The 25,766-nt window shown below is 38.1% G+C and overlaps 1 protein-coding gene across 2 annotated transcripts; it reads right to left on the bottom strand.

The window, feature by feature from the left end:
* MLC1 (modulator of VRAC current 1) lies at nucleotides 1-21,865 on the bottom strand. 2 transcript variants are annotated; one of them, XM_086739972.1, is made up of 12 exons: nucleotides 21,733-21,865; nucleotides 20,851-21,034; nucleotides 18,626-18,715; nucleotides 16,479-16,532; nucleotides 16,286-16,387; nucleotides 10,658-10,759; nucleotides 9,642-9,713; nucleotides 9,051-9,167; nucleotides 8,043-8,099; nucleotides 4,691-4,813; nucleotides 3,109-3,276; nucleotides 1-1,137 (listed from the first exon to the last, which is right to left on the bottom strand). In XM_086739972.1, the coding sequence occupies exons 2-12, from the start codon at nucleotides 21,028-21,030 to the stop codon at nucleotides 1,063-1,065; spliced, it is 1,140 nt and encodes a 379-aa protein (XP_086596098.1). In that variant the 5' UTR covers nucleotides 21,031-21,034; nucleotides 21,733-21,865; the 3' UTR covers nucleotides 1-1,062. The 2 variants fall into 2 exon arrangements, with proteins under 2 accessions (XP_086596098.1, XP_086596097.1); XM_086739971.1 differs by lacking the exon at nucleotides 21,733-21,865 and adding an exon at nucleotides 21,317-21,446.
* Nucleotides 21,866-25,766: the final 3,901 nt, after the last annotated feature.

Below are 25,766 nucleotides of genomic sequence, written 5' to 3' on the forward strand. Positions count from 1 at the left end.
TTCCACACTGTACATACCTTTCTCTCTGTTTACTTCCCCTCCCCAAAAGCAGAGAGGCAAGCTTTGCAGCACGCTATGAACAAATTATTTGGGTTATTTCAGATTTTAAAAAAAGAATGAAACTCAAAGTCTGGAACCTTTCAAAAGCCAACAATAAAACCAGAAACACATCAAAAAACCCACCACCTTTTCAGCAGTGATTTTCCTAGTTACACCAAAAAGCTTATTAACATGGAAAATCTTAGAGTGTTTGAAATCTACACAATCATACACATAATTCAGTTAGGCAGAAAAGGCAATCTGTAGGGGAGATATCCCTTGTTTAAGTGCAGCTAGTTTTGTACATTTTAAAGATAGGAAAATAAATAAATGTGGAAAAACTCTCTTAATATCAGTAGCATCTCCTGTTATTTGGCTGACTGCTTCTGTTCATTGTTATTTTTCTGCTTTGGCTCATAGATTTTGTCTGGCCACTCAGAAAATACCCCTTCCTCATTCAACAGTCCAGAAATGGAAGCTTAATGGGAGAGAATATTCTGTTTTCACCTCTCCAATTAGAATGTCAATCCACATTCTTGAGATTCCACATAATACTTTTATTTATATAAAAGCAATGAGATGCAAAACAATTTTACAACTCCTACAAAAGTGAAGTATAAGCAAAAATATCAATTATGACTTGTACTCATAACTTTACAAAAGCATTTATCAGTTACACTGACTGCGTAACTGCAGTTATAACGATCTCTTGCAAATACGTGAAGCCTACTACATATTTTACTTTGCCATCAGCACAAATCCATGTGATCATTACCTTTTTTTCTAAAGGTATCTTTTCTAAAGCAACACTAGAATACAGATAAAAGAAAAGACAGATGTGTTAAAAATATGATTAATATATTTAAAAGTTATTAGAAAGACATTATTTACTGTGTTATTCCTTGGCTCCTACCGCTGTAACTATATTGCTGTTTATAAACTGAAAAGCTTTTGAGCCATAATTCAAACGGTTGATTTACTGTACTGGATTGTACTCTATTGGCTGCATTTGCAGAATCCAAACTACTGAGCCATCTGCACCACAACTGCTTTCCAGGCTTTGTCTTTGTCAAAATCCTTTAAGGTATTATTGGAAACCTAAAAGTAAACAGATTTCAGACAAATTGAAACATGGAACAATGTTCTGGTTAAAACTGAAGTTCAAGCAAATAAATATCTGAGAGTACCTACAAGAATGTAAACATAAATAGTTACAGTCTGAATAATTAAAATATTCTACACATTGTAAATTGTATAGTTTTCTATATTGTATATATATACTTATGACATAAATTACAATAATGTAAATTGTATAATACTTGAGACCTTTGGGTCAAAGAAACTTGGCCAAATTCCAATTTTAAACATGTTACTCAGGGCACTCTTTCAAGATTTTTGCCAAAATGTGACTGAAAGCCCTAGCATCTAAATCTGTAAACCCAAAGTCAGAAATAGCCCCCTGTAGTGCAGCTGAAGCAAGATTAACCTACATACATGCAAGCAAACTAAGGTCTTGTCTAAGAACACAGATTTCTGAGAAGCCAAAGGGACCTACAACTTCACCTGTAACATTATCCATGTGTCTAAATACTAAAAGGTAAGCAAAAAGCTGTTGCTTTTCTGGACAAAGTGCTCCTTTTAGCATTTAACTTGCATCTAATTTCTCAGTGACTCATGAACTAGGCATACTTATGTAAATAATCCCCAGAAGAAATCTGTTTAGCCATGCCACGACCTGTGCTCCAAAATGTGACTTGCGGCAGTGGAAGTGCTGCTGTGCTTCATCTTTTATGCAGAGCGTAACCCTCAGGACACAGATCCAGAAAAAGCAACTTACACCAAAGGTCCTCAGTAGCCTGAGAGGGCATAAATCCACGGCTTCCACTTTCCATTACCAGCTGTATAATGACTTGACTGAATTTCATTCCCTGCGCCCAGTGTTGTTTCAATGCAGATGCTCTTTCTAGAGCAGACACTGGGTCCAGCACTCTCTAGTGCTGTGCCACGCAGTCAGTATCCAGCTAACATGAGTTACTCTCTCCTAGTCTTTAAGGATACAGTACTTTGCTCTGTACAGCAGAGGTGAGGAAAGCCTCGGGGCTACAGCGCTGTGCTAGGAGATGGATGTCATCAGCCTGCACAGGCTGAAGAAAGCTGGGTTCCCCCAGTCCCTGAACTAGCGCTGTAGCCCTGAATGACTATATGAAAAGTGGTAACAGTAATACTGGCACCACCACACTCTAACAAAAGTATGTGCCAAATTTGTATCTGAAAGGATAGCTTGAATGTGTAAGTGCAGGAGGGAAATGGAGAGAAATACCAATTCTGATCTTTATCACCAACTTTGGTTGTGTGGTTAGGACAAGGAGAGACCTGGGATTCCAGGCACCCTACTCTGTGCACTACTTCATACTGTCCAGCACAGGTAGCCACTCACTCAGCTTGTCCATTGTTGTTCCTATGCTCCAGGTTCTTAAATCTTCCCATTCATAGTTTAGGAAACTTAGGAGAAAAAACATGGCTTAGTAAATTCACATCCCTACAGCAGGCCTTGCAAAGGTACAACTATATCGACTCCTCTCATTCCATAGCCCAAAACTTCTGCTTGCATTGAAAGGGTTAAATCCATTCCTTCTTTAATAGATGGCTATCTCATTTCTAGAACACGGGCATGCAAGGCCCGTCATCTTTTCTATAACTACGTTCTGACATATAAATAGCAATTATGGATCTGCATCCTGTGGAGTGGGACTATCATTTTACCTTAGTGCAATGATGAACCTCGTCTATAATTGGGAGCCCCTACTACAAATAAGAACAAAAGGGGGCTTTAACCTTACAACTGTTTTTCTTTCAACAGGATTTGTCACAGATTTACAGATATTGTGTCTGTCATGCCCCAGTTCTCACTTAAACAGCAAAATATTATTTATCATAAAATTCACCAGTGCAATAACATCTTCAGTTCTACGCAGCAGCTTTTCATTCTGATCTCAATTAATACAAAACATTTATTTAAAAAAGTTTAAATACAGATTTTTAAATTTTATAATGGGTATAAATACATACCTCTGTTGTTCTGTATTCCTGTTTCTTAACCTGTGATGCTGTCCACGATGAATCATGTAGTTTCATTTTTGTCTTGTAATTTACACACTGTATTACAGTTCCAATAGTAAGGCATGCCTGAATTAGCAGCATCAACATCAGAAGCAACAGGAGCACATCATAAGATTGCTGAAAACAGAGATATGAGTACGTTGTTAACTGCTTGAATAAAATATTTTCTGCTATTCCTACTCCCATATTCTTGATATTTTAATCGAGACTTCATTTTTAACTCAAGTTATAATTTACAGCTTATTTTGGCATTAAGTATCAATTAAAATTTTAGTGCCTGAGTTTGCTTAAAGTAGAACGGATTGATATTTTTAAACAAAATGTTAATTTGATCTTTTCCTCTAGAAATAGAATAGAACTGAGGAAAGTATTCTGTAAAATATAGAGCCTCACTGCTGGTTCTGACCTGAGCAATGCCACAGCTATGCCTGGGCCTGTCCCTGTGCCTTGCTGGCTCTGACCTTGCCCTGCTGACCTGAATTCCTGGCTGACCTTGGATCTGCCTCACTACTGTGGACTTGTCTGGCAAGTACCGAACTACTGGCTGAACGTAGTTACCATGGCTGGACCTGCCTTGTTCTTCTTTTTTGAGTACTGTAGGACTGTACCCCTTGCCAATGAGGTCCCTGTCCTTGTCTGCCTTGCTGTCACCTTCCGTTTGATTGTTCACCCTTCTCTGCAGAGCACCCCACTCTTGCTGCATCCAGACACAAAGTAGCATAAGAAGGTAAGAAATGCTCTGCAGGGTCACACCAGCAGTCTAGACATTCCAGTCCTCTGTCTCCAACATGTGCAAGGTCCACTTCCTGAGGTCCCACAACACACTATGCTCCTCCAGTATCAGAACAGGATCATATACTGAAAAGCTGGTTTTCCAGTCCCTAAGATCTCAGTTTAACTAACATTTTCCCTCTCTTCTAAAATTACAATACTACTTAAAGACTAGTGGGTACTAAGAGTAAAGACTTATTGACACTATTTTAATACCCATAAATGATTCTTTGAATGTCATCACAGATTGCTAAACACTTTGACAGTGAAGTCCAAGAAAGATCTTCAGCAACGCACTGGTAACACTTCATATTGAAATGTTTTAGGATTTGCAAAATTTTTTTTCTTCTCTGCCCCAATCCAGGCTTTAAATGAATCCATGTGTAAACTTACAATCCCAGACCTAACTGTTGATACATATCCTAAGAAACAGAAAAATGTATTCTTCAAGTAAACCTAGAATTTTTGATTTATATACTACAAATTCATAAAAACCTCAACAAGTCCAGCATATTTCATCTTATTTTTACTGATTCTTTAGAATAATATCCTAATTTTTAAACTATAATTCCAGAGCAGCAATAGCTTAAACATCCTTAAAATGGTGTCATTAATTACATAAGAGCTCTTGAATAATCTCTGTAACATTTTATTCAATCTTTATAATGCAGTTCCATGTCTTCTTATACTTCCTAATTCATTCTTGTGTTGCTACTGTTATAGACAGATGTTAATTTTTCAACTGCATAAAAATACATACTTTAACAGCAGGTGGATAATTTTTAAAGATGTCAACAACTTGCATGATACTGAAGGACAAGTATGCAGAAGCAGTGAACAACAATGGAGAGGTAACACTGCTAATGGCAATCAGGACCTCAACCTAAAAAGAAAATAATAAATGTTAAATAAGAATGAAAATAAGTTAACTCAGCTCACTTTGGTTTGTGAGCTGTATCTCCTTGAAGCAAGCATAACAAAAGTGTGTACAAGTGTATAAGATTACACATATGAGACAAATATTAAGTCATAGAATCATAGAATCATAGAATGGTTAGGGTTGGAAGGGACCTCCAAAGGTCATCTAGTCCAACCCCCCTGCAAGGAGCAGGGACATCCCTGACTAGGTCAGGTTGCTCAGAGCCTCATCCAGCCTGGCCTTGAACGTTTCCAGAGATGGGGCATCCACCACCTTTCTGGGCAACCTGTTCCAGTGTTCTATAACTCGCATCGTAAAAAATTTTTTCCTAACTTCTAATCTAAATCTACCCCCCTCTATTTTAAAACCATTACCTCTCGTCCTATCGCAACAGGCCCTACTGAACAGCCTTTCCCCATCTTTCTTGTAGGCCCCCTTGAGGTACTGGAAGACCGCTATCAGGTCTCCCCAGAGCCTCCTCTTCTGCAGGCTGAACAGCCCCAACTCTCTCAGCCTGTCCTCATAAGAGAGGTGCTCCAGCCCTTTTATCATCTTCGTGGCCCTGCTCTGGACCTTCTCCAACTGGTCCATGTCCTTGTGCTGGGGGCTCCAGAACTGGACACAGGTGGGGTCTCACCAGGGCAGAGTAGAGGGGGAGAATCACCTCCCTCGACCTGCTGGCCACGCTTCTCTTGATGCAGCCCAGGATGCGGTTGGCCTTCTGGGCCGCAAGGGCGCATTGCCTACTCATGTTAAGCTTCTCATCCACCAGCACTCCCAAGTCCTTCTCCTCAGGGCTGCTCTCAATCCATTCCCCGCCCAGCCTGTATTTGTGCCTGGGATTGCCATGACCCAGGGGCAGGACCTTGCACTTGGCCTGGTTGAACTTCATGAGGCTGGCACGGGCCCACCTCTCCAGCCTGTCAAGGTCCCTCTGGATGGCATCCCTCCCTTCCAGCCTGTCGACGGCACCACACAACTTGGTGTCGTCGGCGAACTTGCTGAGGGTGCACTCTATCCCACTGTCCATGTCGCCGACAAAGATGTTGAACAGGGCCGGGCCCAGCATGGACCCCTGAGGGACGCCACTCGTAACCAGTCTCCACATGGACATTGAGCCGTTGACCACCACTCTCTGAGTGCGGTCATCCAGCCAACTCCTTATCCACCGAGTGGTCCGTCCATCAAACCCATGTCTCTCTAGTTTAGAGAGAAGGATGTCGTGCGGGACAGCGTCAAAAGCTTTGCACAAGTCCAGGTAGATGATGTCAGTTGCTCGTCCCTTGTCCACCGATGCCGTCACCCAGTCATAGAAGGCCACCAAATTGGTCAGGCACGATCTGCCCTTGGTGAAGCCATGTTGGCTGTCACCAACCACCTCCTTGCTCTCCATGTGCCTTAGCATGGTTTCCAGGAGAATCTGCTCCATGACCTTGCCAGGCACAGAGGTGAGGCTGACCGGCCTGTAGTTACCTGGGTCTTCCTTATTCCCCTTTTTAAAAATTGGGGTTATGTTCCCTCTCTTCCAGTCATCGGGGACCTCACCAGACTGCCACGACTTCTCAAATACGATAGCCAGTGGCTTGGCAACTTCTTCCACCAGTTGCCTCAGGACCCGCGGATGGATCTCATCAGGACCCATGGACTTGTGCACCTTCAGGTTCCTTAGATGATCCCGAACCTGCTCTTCAAGTACAATGGGCAGTTCTTCATTCTCGCAGTCCCTGCTTGCACCTTCTACAGCTTGGGCGGTGGGACAGGAACTCTTGTCGGTGAAGACTGAGGCAAAAAAGTCATTGAGAACCTCAGCCTTCTCCATGTCCTGGGTAACCAGGACACCAGTTCCCTTCCGGAGGGGGCCTACATTTACCCTGGACTTTCTTTTGTCCCCTACGTACCTGTAAAAGCTCTTCCTGTTACATTTTATATCCCTGGCCAGATTCAGTTCTGGGAGGGGCCCAGCTGATGTGTCTCTATACCAATGCACGCAGCATGGGGAATAAACAGGAAGAGCTGGAGATGCTTGCACACGAGCAGGGCTACGACCTCACTGGCATCACGGAGACGTGGTGGGATGACACATACGACTGGAGCGTCAACATGGAGGGGTATAGGCTTTTTAGAAAAGACAGGAAGGGGAGACGAGGAGGGGGTGTCGCTCTCTACATCAGCAACCGGCTGGAGTGTATGGAGCTCCAGCTGGGGATGGAGGAGGAGCTGACATTCATTCACATTGCATGAAGAGACAAAAGCAAGTTTTGAATAAATTAAGTTTCCTAACAAAATACTGTTGTTTTGTAATTTATTTTCCATTTAATATAGATGATGAGGTTTTTGTTTGATTTTAAAACAAAAATATGCAGATAGAAGAAGCAATACCCAATTTAGAAAGCCAGTACAGAAGTATTATTTTATTCTTCAGTTTGTATGAAATAATGAGAACTAACAAGCAGATATTGCAGACTTACAACCTAAAATAACTATGCAAATAAATTTTGAGTGCTTTGAGGCAAATCTATTGCAATACAATAGCACTCAAGTTTTCATTCAAATATCATCCCTACAGGATCAAATTCTGACTTCAGTTGTGGTCATGCATCATTACTGCCTTATATATGGCTGCATGACTGTAAGTTAGAACAGGTGTTTTAAGGAGGCTTAACTACACATCTGGGACAGTCAAGGCATAAATGCACTCTACTCAATATTCTCAGCCCTTGTTGCTAGTCGTGTAGAGGAGCAATTTGTTAAAATAGGTTCTAGGTGCAGCGCAGCCTGCACACCTAATTTTCTTCTTTCAGAAACCACAGCTTATAATGAAAGGAGAACGGAACGAAAAGGATCTCAGCTCAGGAGCATGAAAGCAGTTCTGGGTGTACCATATGAGGTATATGGTACCATTTTCCTATAATAATATCCATTCCAAAGGAACTGGTATAAAAAAAAAAAAAAACAACCAACAAACAGCCCTTTGAATTCTTTTCTAGAATTGGAATTAAGGCTCCAAAGGACCTACTGGATTTATTTTCAGGAATATCAGCTTACACTCATGCTACATATTCATATTTCTGTCACATTTTGTAGAAGTCATTAAAAACAAGTGAGCAAATATGAGTAGTGCCCACTATTACAGGCAGGCTTTCTTAGCATTATTCCACTCTAATGACAAAATCCAAGAATTTTACACACTTACCAGACATTTACTTGGATATTCAGCAGCTACATGACTTGCAATAGCACTTGGAAAGCACTAGACAAAAAGGTGTAACAAAATAAATATTCACCTACTTGAAAATCACACAAATTACAAGTGAGTTACAGTGATTCCCACTAGTCACAGATCACACCCTAAATTTCCTGAAAAGGTAAAACTGTATAGACATATTATGACAGTATTAAGACTCAATTAGTCAAATGGAGATGAAACTAATCTTCATTTAACTTGCATTTAATGAGTATCATGTATTAAACCTACACATACTGAAATACTATTATCTTCAAAACTTTACACTTCTACATAAAAACCTAATGAACCCTACTGAACTTTGTGAATTCTGAATGCTGAACAAATTGTTTATGATCTTTTTCCATTTCATGCTAAGGGATTTTCCAGACGTAGGAGCCATATATAAGCCTAATGTTCCCTGTCTTCTTTCTCAACTGGTTCAATTCATGGCAAGCAGGGCAGCACAAAATCCTTTATGAATCAAGTGCTTCTAGGTACAGGCTGGTACTAGTGACAAGGGTTACCAATCACAGTCTCAGGCTTTTAAGACAGTTAAGGCTGACTGGCTAAAGGTGATGTTCTAAGGACTTCACCCCACTGCAACTAAACTCAACTTTTTATTTTGCAGCCTGAAATATTCTAAAAACTAGGACTTATTTGACAAAACACTTCACTTCCAGTATCTGTGTTTTATTACTCATTTCCATTTTACTGAACTGAGGATTGAAAATGTATCAGAACATTTTAAAAGAATCAAAGTACTGAAAATCAAACTAGAACAAGCTTATTGCTTGTTTATAAATTTATTGCTTGTTTATAAATTTATTAAGTATATTGAAGTGCTAATTTATTTACCAAGTAATTGCCAATCGGTATTAGGGCCAAATAAATATTGCAGTAGGGAGAGGAAAAAAAAAATAAAAAAAAAATTAAAGACATTGTTTTAAAAGAGAACCTTCATTTTGCACTACTTACAGCAACTAAGATCCAAAAAAATGTCACTGAAAGATATGGACCTGAGACTAGGACATCCATATTCAAAGCAATTATTCCACCAAATACTGATGAAATTCCAATAATCACCTCAACCACCTAAAACAAAGAAGAGCATACAAATTATTAATAGTGCATTTGAACACAAAATTTCCTACTTGCATATAGAAAGGCACTCATGGGAAGGAAAAAAATGCATTTATGCTGTTAGCTATGCATGAAGTCCATGTTTTTCAGATCTAAAATATGGCAAAACTCCAGGTGGCTTAAGTGAAAACAAGATCAGCTTCATTATACATATTTATGCTCTCATTTATTAGCTCCACTGAACAACAGTTCAGTTTATACTATTTATCCTTAAGTTAGTAAGTAGTCTCCTTCCCACTGTACATGGCAGTTATCATTTATGTTGCAGTATTCTAAAAGGAAACATTTTAAGATCTATCTCTCATCTCTGTCTTCATTCGTTCAGTTCTTACCTACACTGATCTCTTACTGGCTTTAAAGAAGCTTAGCACTTAGACAGATGAAAGAACAAATTGACTTAGTGAAAGAAAACAGTGCTTTTCTTACTGAATATGACTTCAGAATTCGAGCAGGAAAGCTGACATTGCTCAAAACAATGGTATTGTCATATGCAGGATTCTAGAGGGGAATAAAAAATCATGATTAAAAAAATACACATAGCAATAAATTTCTTTCTAATATCTTGTACAAACTGTTACAGATCCTAACGGTGGCATGCAATGTCTGGTCAACCCATCAGAGCTGACAGTGAGACATCACGGTGTTCACCAGTGTCAGACCACATCAGTCATATTAAAAACAAATGAGGTAGTCCCAGATTAGCTGTTATACAACCACTGTTCAACAATGAAATATGGTCATCTTGTCTCCTGTTTCCACCTTCAAAACACATACTTTCTTCCTGAGCCTTCAGATTTTACTGATGTGGATGAACAGTAACCTAAGGAGGACAGTATACTACATGACTTTGCCTAGCAAGCAATACTTCCACTGGAACACAAACAAAATGGCACAGCACGTTTGCTTCATTATTAACTAAAAGAAGTACCATTGTAGAAAAATGAGGGTGAGATTTGGGAGAGCATTTGTAACTAAAGAAAATTTTATCCATAGCTCCAAAACCTGAAGCTAATATTCATTGCCCAGATACCATCAAACTGGCATACATGACGAATACTTTCTCCACCTCTGACTTCAAAAAGGTATTGCTTGCATACATAAAATTCACAGTATTCTAATGTTTCACACGTCATTAAGTTTTGTTCTACAAAACAGAAATTAAACACTTGCCATGCCTGTTGTAAGATATTCAAACAACCCTGTGCTGTATAATTGCAACACGTCATTCTGCAGAGGGCCCACTGCCCTTAAGGACTCTTAAAGGCAGAAGAGGCTATTACTGTTTAGTACAGTTCTTTTATTTATTGTTCAAATCTAGTTTTACCATTTAATATTAAATTACATACTGGAATCCCCAGCAACTTGTCAACATATATAATACAGGAAAAATCTAGTATTTTTAACATTAAAAAAAGACATGTTTAACCCATAAGGATACCTACTTTCTTTCTCGTACAGCAGTCTTCAGTAGACCTAGCCGAAATGATCACAGTAGTTGCCATGAAGATTTCCAGTAAGATAAGTAGAATCAAGTTGAAATTTATCTGTCATTAAAATCCCAGACATAAATGAGTTACATATTGCATATTAAAAATAAAGAAGGAGGTGGGATCTATCATGATCCAGCAGTCTATTTTCTGTGACATTTAGACATATCCATTAATTAGATACTTTGTTAACCATTCTCTTGGTTCTCGATGAATTTCTACGACAACACCTAGCTGTCGACATAATACTCTGAATGCCTAATCTAAGAAAGAAACATTTCCTTCATTCATTCTGCCTGAAGATTTTATCACTTTCCTCCAGAAGAGCACTTAATGACAAGGGGGTGCTTGCTAGGTACGTTTACATTTTGCAGGACCTCCCAGGTGAAACCAGAAAACTACAGCAAATCATGGAAGATTCACAGGAACAGAAAGAGGACAAACAAAAGCAAGCCTGACTAGCCCAGGCGCTAAGGCATTCCACTGCCGGGGGGAAGGAGGGCCACAGGCTCCAAATCCCTACGCTGTAATCCAAATGGTGCAATACAATGTCTAATGCTGAATGAAAACACAATCCGAAGAACTGGGCCAAGAATCCTACCTCTGTGCTCTACCTAGAGCGAGTAGAGCATTGACGAACACTCTGCATCATTTCTCAACTCTTACAGGTCTGACAGTCCACATTACTGTGCAAAAACATGGATACTGCCATTCCTCATGCCATTGCTCATCTTCAAGAGACAAGTGAGTGAATGTAATACTTAACATTTCTCTTTGGTTCCTTATTATCTCATGAAAAGAGGTAGGTACCTACTCTACATGGGCTGAATCATTTTCTAGAAGCACACAAGTTAGGTAGAGTGGATCTCCCTCTCTCGTCTTCAAAAGCACCATGTTTTTCCACTGGCAGCCCAAGAAAACATTTGGTGGTTAGGTTAGGCCCATTGGATGGACAAAGTACCAAAAGTTTAGGGAGAACTGACTCCATTCAGAACATATATAACTAATAACAAATCATTGTTCAATGACTTACAACAGGATTATGTTGCTCCCCCAGCTCAGATCTGCTTTGTAGATGAACAAATCTTGTTTTTTCTCCAACACATATCTTTCAGCACACATTTTTTGAAAAAGATCATAAGTGGCAGATTTGAGAGGCTTTTTGGGTACTGAAATTCATCCTTCTCAGGAAATCATAATTGGAACTATGTGGCTTGCAGTACACAACAGACTGTACAGCTGTACTAGAGCCACAAGCACCAATAAATGTCATAGTGGTAAGCTTCTAGGCAAAGTGCTAACATGAAGAATAAAGACACTATCTGGCAAAAGAAGAGGTGTCAAATATGTGGCCTGCAGAAAAATTTCATCCAGCCTCTAAATTCCCATTATTTGGACAGGTTTTGACACATAGTGCTGGTACTGACATGGGCTGACAAGTAGACATACAAGTTTGAGTCCAGAAGTACCTACATTGATGGACTAGCTCATTTAGTGATAGCTATAAGTAAATAACAGATGTTGAAAAAGTAACAGTAAATAAACTAGATTTTTTAAGTATAACTTTCAGCTTCCCAGCATTTTTTTTTATATGACATGTCTAGAATATCAGAGAGAGCCTTCTACTTATAAAATTAGTTCAATATCCCTAGACCGAAGTAAAAGTATCTCATCTCCAGTTTTGGAGTTTGGGCAGGTTTGTTATTTTTATTTTTAAAACAGAAATACAGCTAAAACTAGAAGTAAGTACCTTTTTGTACCATCTGTAACAACAGGAATTTCAATGTTAGATTTCTAAGCACTAAAGAAAATTATATCTTTATAGCTACCACTGTACATCAAATCTACCACCAAATGCAGAGAACCAAGAAAGTTGTGTCCCTAATCCTCTCCAATGACTAAGGAACATGCAAGTGCAACTGGATAGCAAGCAGTAGATCAGCATAACCTTAATCCCATTTGCTCTGAACCTGCACCAAAAACGTGGTTCACTGAAACTGTACAAAAGGCTTGCATTAATTTCAAGATTAAATAAAGTTTAATATAGTTGCTTAAATGCATACTTTTAATATGATTTAAGATATCGTAAAGATGTTTCACGACATCTGCATAGGTCTGGCAAATAATGACATAGGACCTAAAGAAGACTGATGCCCTCTTGGACTAGTGGCTGCAGTGAGGCAGGACAAGCCAGCACATACCTCATGGAGACACACATTTATGGTCAGGAAACCAAATCAAGCACCTATACTCCAGTATCTGTGTGCACCCACGTTGCATAAGCTTCCACTACTGTCTCTGGAGACCTAGTCAACACAGACAAGAGAGGGAACCCCAAAAGCTGCTGGGCCAATCAGTCACTAGAAGTGGGATTCAATTATACTGACTGCTAGTGACATTTACATATTGAACTTGCCTGCATGAAAGGAATGTATAACACAGGACTGATGGGAGACTCGGCCATCCAGAGTAGAAACAGCAGCCAGGCAGAATTTAAAATAAGAGCAGAGCATATTTAAAATATGAGATGTCTAAGTTTAGGCTATAGAATTTTGCCTTAGCCATCTATGCTGAGCCAAACAATATTGTATTGCAGGGTCCCAGTGATTGGATCCTCTCAACTAAAATAGAGGTATGGACATTCAACTCGCAAGGAGACAATAGATGTATGTACTCAGTTTGGATTTAACGGGAATCCTGTCCAAGATCTGAATGCTTTCAGTTGCAGTGGCCAGCATGCACAAGGTTCCACTCATTTTTGTCCATCAGGCTTCTTACTCTGAGAGCTGGGAAGGAGCAGAGTAGCAGCATTGGCAGTTTGCATCATTTAAATGACGCGTCCTTCACGGCGATAGTATACTAACTACAGAACTGCACACTACTGGAGTGGTGTTACACAGTCACAGTCTAGGACACAGCTTCTATCTTGCATTCCATTTATCTATCCAAAGTAATTTTGTGGAGTTATCCATCAACACAAGTAACACTAATGAAGAATTACCCAGGTCCTTCATTCAGGGAGGGTGGGGGGTATGTGTTAAATATGACTTTTCTTAATTGGATAAACTTAATCTTTTTACAAGTCTTACTGCTTTTAAACTACTGGCAGTGATTTCACATCAGACCCAGTATTATTTTCGTGTGCAGTTTCCCATGGAGAGGGAAAATAAATATGACAATGAAAGAACAGTTAAAGAGATAGTATTCTACATTTTCTTTGTACCACATGGACAATGGAAAACAGTTGGCAGTGACACTGTCTCCCCGAAACAATATCCTTCAAAGATGACAGCAAGACAGCAGCACAAGTAACTTTTAACACAGAAAGGTTCAAAAAAAGCTTCAGAGCCATTTTCACACACACAGTTATCCTGACTTATCGTTAATGTGGATATGCAATAGGCAAGTGAAAAGAACCAAAACCACATAACCAAGGATGTCTTGTGGATATTGTAGATAACTAACATTTGGCAAAGAGAGAATTTGCCTTGTTATAAATGTAATGTTTGTCACTTATACTTTTCCAGCCTAATATAATCTCTTTTTTTTTCAAATGGTTTGATCTGCCATGAAAGTACAAAAGCTGTTAATATTTATTAATGTAAAATGTAAATTTTTACACAATCTAAAAGCTACTCACTTCAAAAGTATGCAACTGAGTTAAGCTCTTGCAGACAGGGTCAGCTCAAAGCTTCTCAAAAGCATAAGCAAAATTAATTTTGTCACACTGGGACTCATGGCAAAATAACTATTTCTTGTGGTGGCAAAGTGAGCCCCTTGGGCTCACCTTTCCTGGGCAGACATAGCCCTCCACCGTCCCAACAGCACTGTGATCCCCGCTGTGATCCAGGGGAAGGAAATGCAAAGGGACTGGTAGGCTTCAGTCAGGCTTATCTGCTGTTTTCTCTCAGAATCCTTCAACTGGTTTCTAATATTTGAACTCTCTGCCAAGGAAGGAAGGGAAAAGGCAGTACCCCTGCGTCTGATATATAATTCATTCAGCCCCAACAGCCTCAGACACTTGAGAAGGCAAATACATGAGGGAACTGCTACACTAGCGATTAGCTAGCAAAGGCTGTGCAAAGAATTGACTGGTATAAACTGTCCTGAGATACACACACAACCCAGGGGGCCATGACATTGTCTCATCAAACCTGGAGCAAACTGCCCACATCTAAAGCCAGTATTGCTTGAATTCAAGTGATCTGACTGTCCAGAATGCTGTATCTGCACAGCTCCGATTGACTGCAGTACTCCGTCTCTCTGAAAACCGGGCCAGCTGCACAGAAATGTGAAACTAGACTTAGTTACCGGATTTAAAAAGCAGGTTTGTAAGTATTGGCCTAATATACTGCACTTTCTAAGGAGAAGTAAACATAGTTAATTTAAAAGTTCAGCATATGTGAAATCTGGAGCTAACCAGATGTTGTTAAAATAGCATACATAACTCCACAGTAAACTCTAGTCTCTGCACTATTTTTCTATCAGAAAAGTCTTTTGTTACTAACACTAATTCAGATCTGCTATATTATTACAGGGAGCCATTATTACTGCTGAGCTCTGAGAATCACAACAGCTGATATGATAGCAGGAAAAGAACAGAACAATAGCGCATGAGAGCAGTCGTTAACCTTCATACGAAATGTATGATGTAATTGTATTGAGTACTGCTACTCTGTGATAGTCTATTATGAATACTCATCAATGATAACAATAATATCTATTGCTATGTTATTTACTCCTGTATGTAACATTCCTATATAGTATAGAGGTCTCAGAACATTTTACCATAGCAAAAAAAAAAAACCAAAACCACTCTGTAGTTCTACTGTTTAGCTCAGACTACCCAAGACAGATGTTAAAAGGTTGTGACTCAAAACCAGTGAACTTTTCCCAGCATAAAATATCTGTGCTTCAAATAATATAACTGCTGCATTCTCTTTGTTGATGATGTAGAAGAAAAATGTTCATCAAAAGTTTCTTTACTGGTGGCCTCAAAAGGAAAACTATCCATTAAAGAAGATCCAGGAAAGGATTATACTTAATCTGATGATGAAATGTCCTAGAAGTAGCACTGTTTGGGACACCTTCTCATTTCAGTACAATTCAACCCTAAAAATTGACTAATCTAGAGACGAGCGACTAATTGATTTTCAATGTTCTCTTCTGACCCTGCTCTTTCAAACCCACGCACCACAAAACTTGCTAAAGTCAAAAAAAAAAAAAAAAAAAAGTCAGTTGATCAAACTGAACCACATTTGAAGATCTAATTCATGGTTTTGAACTTTGAATACAAGAAGATGGGAAAGTCATTTCCATATTAATCTCCTCTAAGTTAGCGGTACCATGCATCTGTTAGCCATATAAGTTTGAGTTTTTATCTCCGATGTAAATTTTCCAGTCTTGTCTTACTCAGAAAAGTAAAGTTACTGGTAGGTAATATCTCCTCACAGCCTCACTAGGAATACTGAGGCATTAACAACAATGTAATTATAAATTACTTCCACCTATCCTACCCCCTCCTCTTTTTTTTTTTAACAAAGATAAATGTAGCATTAATTAGTAATTGTTTTAGTAACTTACATTTATAGCTGATGGATTGAGGACAAGTTTGCATCCAAACCAAATTAAACACGTTGTTGTAACAGCAAATGTAGAGACAAACAGAATCTGAAAATTGGGTATCTGAAAAATAGTTTCAGAATGGGTTTCTCTCTCATTTTAACTACAGGGGGGGAAAAAAAGATATAATTGTCAATAAAAACCATATACTTACCACATTAATTTTATTTCTTGCTATGGCAAAGCTCACAACTGCTGAAGGAATACACTGGGAAAATTAAAAGAAAAGATTAGTGGGATATTCTGCACAAAGAATTTGATATATATTTCTACACATGTATTTTATTTTGTCTGAATTAATATTTCAGTTAACTTGGACAAACAGAAGATTATAAACTCTGAGGAAAGTCTGTCAGTCTTCTTGGAGCTCATTAATTACAATCAGTATCTGAGGATTAAATATGCCTGCCATATCCTTCTATTTTGACTAGCTACCCAGCACAATGTGATGAGTAAAGGAAAGAAAGTCTTTCATGAGGCATTTCATACCTTTGTTAGTTTAAATTAACTCTAGAAGGCCTGAGATCCTTGAACAGGAAAAGAAAAACAGTGATACTCCCAAACTGGGCCTCTGCATTCTTTGAATAGGCAAAGTCATGGTTGTCTAAGCAAAAATTTCACCAGTCTCAACACAGTTCTGAAAAACTTTGTAAAAATTCATCTGTTGAGTCAAATTACAGTTTAAGAATTGTGCTTGGGATCTCCACTATGTTCACCAGGAACTGTGCTTCAATACTTAAGGGCAGAGCTAAACGGAAAAATCACGCATAAGTGAAAAGTTTCACAAAGTAATTCCTCTACCCCTTAGCTGTTCCCCACCACAACAGATACGGTACCATTACAGATCCAACTCTGTTTTACACAAATACATAATGTTACAACACACTAATAAGCAAAATAAAAATATACTCAACAAAAGTTATTTAAAATGCTTCCATGTTAAATAATTAATCATGTAACAAAGACTGCGTTTCTTCACTAATTATCTTTTCACACATCTAAGCACTAATGGCTTAACAATGGAACCACTATAACTAGATTAATGTTGACATCTAAAATTCTTGGCAGCACATCCTCAACACCTAGATGACCTGCATTTAACATAATTAAAACATCCTTTTATGTCCTGGATACCCTAGAGTCTCTAGAACACTACATGACTATGTTTAGGCAACTGCATCCTACCACTAGTCAAGATGGTGCAAGAAGTCTAAAGAGCAATTCGGCTCATGCTAAACTAGACACTCAGTGGCTCTCTAGGCTCTTCCAGCTAGTGACTGCTCAGGAACGCTCTCAAATGACTCCATGATGGAGCTATAACACCTTCCTCAAATACAGACATCCAAACGTACACGTCTTTACGCACAGCAAGCCGTTTAAACCCAATGTGATAACCTTCTGCACCTAACAGATCTTTGGAAATTCTCAATAAATACAAAGCTCAAAGAGACAAGCTTTCAGGCAGAAAAAGAGTCGTCTCAGTAACTAACGTTAATGTTGCAGAGAATAACACATCAGTGAAGACAGTAATTTCAAAAATTCCTTCAACTTTATTCTAATGCCCATAGCAGAAACATAAGCAACAATTCATTTACAGAGCAGCTCCTGGGACTTGCTTGTTTAAAGTAAAGCATTAGTCTTGTACCTAACTTTAAAACAAATTTGCAAATCAAGTTGCAAAATTAACAATGACAGAACAGAATCCTGTCATGAACAAAGCAAGTACATTAGATTCATGCACACAGATCTAATGTGTAGATTAAGTGTATATAATACAGTGAAACAAATACGAATCCCTAAAAATATAGTAAAAATACTGGATTTTGGAAACTGTCAGACATCTTTCATGCATATTTTACTACTAACATAATAATATTCAAGAGAACTTTTTAGTCTGCTTCAGTACTTGGCTATTATAGGGCGATATACTGAAAAAGTAATACTTTGAAATACAATCTGAAATACATTCTGATAGCATTTAGCCAGGAAATTCCCCAAATACAAAACAATGCAAATTTCCTTACAATCAAGCACAGAAAAACTGTTCATGCGGATAACTACTGCATGCCAATGGTGAGCTGGTTAACGGAAATGGTAGCACAAACCAGTTGTCTTTATGACAACTGTTATTCCCTTAATGATGGGATGAAAACTGATTTAATGAACTGTTAAACAGAATTAAATCTTCCATGAAGAGAGTTAGTAGTAAAAAGACAGACAGAATTAAAAGACAGTAAACTTAAAAAAATTATTTACTACTGATTTTGCAGTCAGCCACAGCAAATAATTAAGAATGCTTACTGAACCTGCTGCACAACGTAAATAATCCATTTCAGATGGAAAGATATTTCCCAGATATAGTGAAAAGCCAGAAGTAATAAGGAGGCAAGCCTGTAAAGCAACAAATAAGATAAATTAATATAACTATTTTTTAAAAAGCAACTAGTGAAATAGAAATCAGTAATTTCTTTCAAACTAAGCTACTGCATTTAACAATGCAGTCTTTGTGTGAATAATTTTGAAGCAAAATATCAAAACATGCTGAGTTCTGAAGATATTTTGCTGGTTACCATGACTTAATACTGAACAATATAATCATGTCTGAATCAAGCATTATGCCTTGAGTTGGTAAACACCTAATAAAATGCTTAAAAGGTAATTGCAGCTTTCAGTGGTCAAAATGTTTCAGAAACCTCAACTAAGGCTCTACTTTGCATTCTCTGCTTGGCTTCACCAATATTCATTATGCATATGGGCAGCTGGGCAATTACCAACTAGAACATAGTAACAAAAATAATACTAGGATACAATGATGAAGATTCTTCCACCTATATTCCTATCTATCTCCAAATTCTCATCCTGCTGTGGTCCAGTGCACACCCACAAATGTTCAACTCCTCCTGTTCCCTTGCTAACGATTCTGTTTATTTCATAATTATCAGAGTTACACTCGCAGCAATAAATGATTAGTGTCTTCTACTAACATTTTTTTCTTTTTGCTTGTCATTTCTCAGTAGGCATTTCTTTGAAGAGGCTGAGGAAGATGAGAGATAGAATGGCTCTTTTGATTTATTCAGGTATTATATTCATGTTACAAAATTATAGGGGTCTTTTAAAAGTCCTTGTCAAAAAATGACAGAAAATAAGGATAGCATATATGTGTGTATATGCACACACACACACAGAATTCTGGCCGACTGAAACAACTGTATTTATAGAACACAACTTGAAATTGTGCTTGAAGCATACTGAATTGTTCCTGCACAAGAGCAGCCCATACTAGCAGCCACTTTGATGTCACCCTGCAGTTTGCAGCTGCTCCCTGAAGTAGACAGTTCTGTTCACTGTGACTTCTGTTACTCAGCATACAGACTTTCCTTTCTGGACACTGTGTTTCAGAAGAGTTGAGAGGAATTAACCACTGTACTACTTCAGAGAAAAATCTAATTGAAATTTATTGGATTAGTTTGTTAATAAAATTGCATTTTTGTTTAATCTATAAAATATATGCTTCTTGATAATACAACTTCAGTAAATTATCATTAAACATTAGTACCTCCAATCACTCACAACTCAGTAAAAAGGAAAAATCTAATTAAAGACAGTTGTCCATTTTGACAATTAAGTTTGAGAAAACATAATGCAAAGAAAGACAGCACTTCTTTTGCTCTCTTTTTATGTAACAGTACATCTGAAAGGAAATCCAAGTTTTGCAGATTGTCAGAAAGGAAAAAATGTTCATCTCTTTCCACAAAAATAAGTCAACACTTTTACTCACTGTGCAAAAATAAGTAATTACCATATTAACAGTGAAACATTTTTAGCTCTTTATAAAAATTACTCTTCAAAAGACACAAGTTGACAGAAGAAGATCAAATTATAATTGCTATAATGAACTTTAATCAACTTGTTTCAGAAGATTAAGAAGCATACAATGTACATGCACGATCCGTGTCCTGTGACTCCAGCAGTGACCCAAAAATTCAAATCACTGTGACATTCATCTAAGAAACAGAAGTATATACCTCACTACATGTGGATTCTACCAAATACCTACATGATTATTGAACCCCAAAAGATGAATGTGGCATTTAGGTATCATATATATTTTTAAAGCCAAAATAGTATCATGGCAAATAAAGTACTTTTAACAGTTAAAAATATGTTAAAAGAATGCATATGATGGGGATACATCTTTTACCAAAAGGCACTTTTATACATACATGTGTGTTGATATTTACCACTGCCACACTTATTCTCTGTTTATGCTATATGATTAATATTCATGATAAAAATCAGCCTTCATAGAGCATCTTTGATTAGTGCAGAATTATCCAAAGAATACCATTAGTCACTTAAGTGTTACATTCTAGATTTGCTAAATATGTTATTTTCTGTACAAATATTTATATTCAATACTATCAGTGATGAAATTATGAGTCTCCAAATGATGTTAAACAGAATAGTTTACTGGGCACTGAGACCTCGCCTACATTTTTAAATTTTGTATCATTTAAAATACTTACTCCCATCAGCAAAGAAAAGATCCACGTTCTGTAACTAAAGCAAGGATGCAGCCTCTTTGATAGCTGAAGGTCACTGGATTTGATATCTGGTATATAATTTCCATTCTCTTGTTTTCCCCGCTCCAAAGTTGGCATCCTGTCATAGCTAAATTCTTCTCTGTAACCTTCTTCCCTAGTCATAACACTTCACAAAGGCAATTAAATAATAATTATGGAAATGCAAATGATGAAGAAAGATCAAAAATATAATTTAGTTCCTTCACGTACTCAGATCAGTGCTCAAATAAGTTTTTGTCTATTTAAAATAAATAAAAGCAGTATTTAGCAATGAGTTGTATTTAGTTCAAAATATGTAAGCATTCTAACAACTTACTTGCATACAATAAGTAAATTACATCCTATAGCCACAGTTCATATTAATACAGTAGAAATACCAACAAAATGAAAGTTTGTGTATCTATGATACCACATAGACTTTTATTTCAAGATGTAAGAACCATTTTGGAGGTGTTTAGTTCAAGGGTAACTCTGCAACCAAAGCTTTTTTCTTTTCTCTTTTTCTCTTCCTTCTTTTTTTTTAACTCTAAGACAGAAAATAGATTTAAACATGTTTAGATATTAACTTCCATTTGATTTTAACACTTCTTATCAGGTATCTATAATAACAGACTTCACTATGAATCCGATGAACTGATATACTCACAATAACTCAGCTACAGTAAACTTTTTCTAATTTACCCAGTATCAACCATTTTTCTTGTTCACTTAGCCCTTTTTTGTTAATCTCACTGCTTGCCAGTCTCTTCAAATATCTTGAGGAGTATCTTATATTAGAATTAAGCTACTGCAGATTTTTCAACAGTTAAAAACCTTCATGCTTACCTTCAACTGAGAAGTTAACTGTCAGTTTAAAACAGTCTTGCGAACACAGCTGCCTGTACACTTTGAGATATTCTCACCGTTCAGTGAGTCATGCCGTCTTTGAAAAGTTCTCCCTTACACTTTGGCTTTCAACAACATCTATTCAGATATGGAACAAAAGCACAGCAAAAACTTCAGTTAAGCCAGGGAACAGGAAAATGCCTCCTGAATTTTAATTAACAGAACACACTGGAAAATGACTGTACTACACTCTCATAGGGTTTGCTTCCAAATCAGACCAACAAATTTTAAAAGTTTAAAGTATCTTTTTTTTTATTTGAGTACCACCCCTTACTTGGCATCTTAAGTAAAATCTTCCTCATAGTCTACCACTTTTAGTTATAGCCAGTGATAATAGCCAGTGATAATAATATTCAACAATCTAGTTCTTGTTTCAAAGAGCAAAAGCTACTTACAATGCAGCATTCTCCTAGAATTAACTACAGACAAAAATTTAAGTATTCAAGTATCCCAACAAGTTGGAAATTTAGAAACTTAGAGGTTAGAAATCTATCAAGCATATTATCTTCACTGCAGAAATCTTCTTTCTCTTCTTCTACTAACCCTAGTTTTCTAGAGTGTTCAGATAAACCCTGCACACTTCAATCATCCTGACATTCATACTTAGAGAACACCATGATGACTAAACAACATATTTTAAATCTAGCAGGCAACAGTGACATGCAATGGCCAGCATACGTTGGATTCAGTCCTCCTGCCTATTAGGCAATTAAAAAAAAAGAAAAAGAATGCTTTTATCTTGAAGATGTTGGCACCTTGACAGCTACAGCAATGACAGGGCCTTTTGTATAAACTTTAAACAGTGTTGTAACCAAGACACAATTAAATCTTCAGTTCTCTGAAGGGCATCACCTTTAAAATATGCTAGAAAAACTTCAGAACAGCACTGCTTCTCAATTTATACAGACTGTAGATTTTGCTCTTCTCTTAATGTCAGCCGATACTGAAAGAATATTAAAATGTTACAGTTGTTTTAATAGACTGAGTCGTGGAAATTAATCCACCATACACAGCACTAGACACAGCTGTAAACTGTGTTAGAAAAGGGGGGAAAAAAGAGCCTGTGTAGCCAAGCAAAGCTGTCTTAAGTAATTAAGCTCTTCAGTTCCTCTGTTCAAGGAAGAAACACTATGCAAATATTCCCATTATCTGTAACTTTTCAAAGACTATGGTTTAATGGAAAATGAATAATACTTACTTAATATATTTTTCAATGAATGCTAGGTACTGGCTTGCTCTAAAAAAATTCCTATAGATATAAAACAAGATCATATTTTATTCTTTTTGACCAATTTAGGGAAATCAAGTTATTTTTTACACAAAATTGCCGAGATATTCAGTTATTAATTTGATCTAGTCTGTTTGAATAAAAAGAACTTACAAAGTCTTGCGCCACTGAACAAAGCAGGGCTTAAATCCTGCAAGTTTTTGTTCCCAATTCCAAGTGTTTCAGCCAGTATTGTACCCGAAAGCGCCCTCTCTCAAGCACAGCACTACAGTCTTTTCTCTGGTTATGGTGAAATCCCTTCTGCCCCGTTACCTGTGCACTTCTCAGTGTCTATCTTCCTTTTTGGAGGTTGACCACACAAGTGCTGTATCCTCTGCACTTGGCATCAGTGTCAACAAAAGAACACTTAAACTTCACATTCAGTTTCTACTCTAAAAATTTTCTGGGGCCCTTATTTTAGTTTCCCAACATGTCCTGTTCCTGATTCCATAAGAAGTCTTGGGTCATTTTTGTGTATACACCACCACAAGGTAAGATCTGGTAGCCAGAACCCAAGTCACAGGCCAAGACCTTCTAACACTAGGTAAGGTACGAAGGTGCTGTATAAAGAGATTCCTCCTCATTCTAAAGGGTGCATAGGAAACTTACAGAAAGACTACAAGAAATGTAACAATGCCAACAGAATGTTATAGGCTTCTGAAAAGGATTTACAAAGTAAGTGCTTTTATTTCTAAGTTAGACGAAAAGATGTCAAGGGATGACAATCGAATCAAATCATCAGAGGCTAAGAAGAACTACTTACTTCCACCACTGAAATGACCACTGAACAAGTGCAGACTGCCCGAAGCAGCTACGGCAGAGACTAGGTCATCTGCCAGGGCTGTGCCATATGAGCATCCCCCATGGTAATCCCAAAAGATACAAAGCAGATTGACAATTATAACTGATCTGCCAAGGGACAATATGATAAAAAGGTACAGAAACTTGTCACAGTTCTACTTTTCTATCAGTAATTAATAAAAAAGCATTCTGTCCCGGACCAGTTTCCCTAGCACTGAAATCAGGCTCAGGCTCATGTTCTCAAATCAAACGCAAAAATATACAACACCTGAAGCTGTGGCGAAATTAACGTTTACCATACTGACCAACTCTTCCTTTTTCTGATGAGTTTTTATTAGCTACACTGCCTATGCATTCTTTCACACAATATTTAATTACACTGTTTTATCCGATTACCTGTATTGCTTGTTCAGTATTTTTAGCTTTTTCAAAATCAGCTCTTTGAAGTATTGTGTTTCTCTGGAGCTGATTCCTCAACTCTTGTTTCCCAGCTCCTGTCTTGGGGCAAGAGCAAAATGTAGACCAAACAGCTTCAAAGGGATGTCTTGCTCCCCTAGTATAATATAAACTTATTTGGATTTAGTCCTTCACATGACATCTGAAGAGTTTAAACAGGTTCACTCAGTATATAAACTATCCATTTTATGCTATTAAAATACAAAATACTTCTAATTTATAGATGGAATAAACATATCATGTTAGCATTTTAAAGGACATCCAGACTGAATACTGGTCTTTTCTGCCTAGGCCATTTTCTTGCAGTAAGATTGCTGGGAAGGCTGTTATAAACTACAGGATCTTCCGACAGGAATTTATGCTTGTGTAACTACTCCCTTCCTCCAGAAAAACAATTTCTTTACCTGTCACCTTTTGCCAACCAACATTCCTCTGCTTGCACTCCACAGCAATCTCAGTGAAAGAAAACAGTAGTTAAAATGCTTTAAACCAATGTATCAACGTATCTAAAAGTGTCACTCCCTCAGTACATTTCTAAAAAGAGGACTGACTACAGAAACTCATACATGTTTCTCCTCCCAGTAGCATCCCCTCTGTTACTTCAGAGCAAGACACTGGAATCTGTGTGTAATTACTGGTAACTTGATTTTTTTCTGGTCTAGGAACTGTATAGAACTTTACAGAAGTGTTAAACAATCTGCAACGCACTCCTAGCCCTTCTTTGCCTAAATAATGCTGAGCTAATCATAGAAGTAGAAAATAAAAGGTTGCTGAAGACAACTGCTACTCTAGTCTCAAGATGTAGTCACTGTGCTGCCTTTCTACAACAGCCATAAAGCAGTTTCCCATAAAAGTACACACTGCTCCGCTCAGCTTCCTGAAAACATCTCCTCTAACGGTCTTATGTGGCAGTTACCATTGAAATTGCTGGGAAGCTGAGCTCATCAACTCAAAAACCATGCTTTGTGAAACATTCGTCATTAAACAAAATGTAAAGGGGGCTTATAGAAGATATCCAAAGTGCATTGCATGAAGAGAACTGGTAAAAATATAAACTATGGAAATTGTAAGCAACAGGCAGTACAATTTTATTTCCTCTAGAGCTTTAAGCTTTTTGTAGTAACAACACATGACATCATCTTTAATGTCTCCTCAACCCCTGCCGCCCTGAAACCCTACAGAAGGAGGTCTCTCGAGCTCCTTCCTGCCCACAGTCCCACCACTCGGCCCTGCCAGGACAGGGCCCTGTGCCGAGAAGCCAGCAGACCTCCGCCGAGGGTGACACGGCCCGGCCCGGTCCCGCACGCACCGGCCCCTGGCAGCCGGGGGCAGCGGCGCCCCAGAGGCGGCTGCTCACGGCGGGAGGGGGGAGGGGGGAGCGGACACGCAACGCCGCAGCTCGCGCGCGCCGCCCGTGAGAAAAGGCGCGAAACCCCTGGGCGCGAAAGGT

This window comes from Chlamydotis macqueenii, chromosome 1 (genome assembly GCF_036417535.1).
Source record: "Chlamydotis macqueenii isolate bChlMac1 chromosome 1, bChlMac1.mat, whole genome shotgun sequence".
Taxonomy (NCBI): Eukaryota; Metazoa; Chordata; class Aves; order Otidiformes; family Otididae; genus Chlamydotis; species Chlamydotis macqueenii.

Bases quoted from the DNA above. Each gene is read 5' to 3' on its own strand.
- MLC1 (XM_086739971.1), bottom strand. The intron at 8,100-9,050 runs GTAAGTAGTGCA...CTTTTTGTCTAG, and splicing joins TTTTTTGGATCTTAGTTGCT to TGCTTTCCAAGTGCTATTGC. The intron at 4,814-8,042 runs GTAAGTGTGTAA...TTTTCTTTTTAG, and splicing joins AATATCCAAGTAAATGTCTG to GTTGAGGTCCTGATTGCCAT.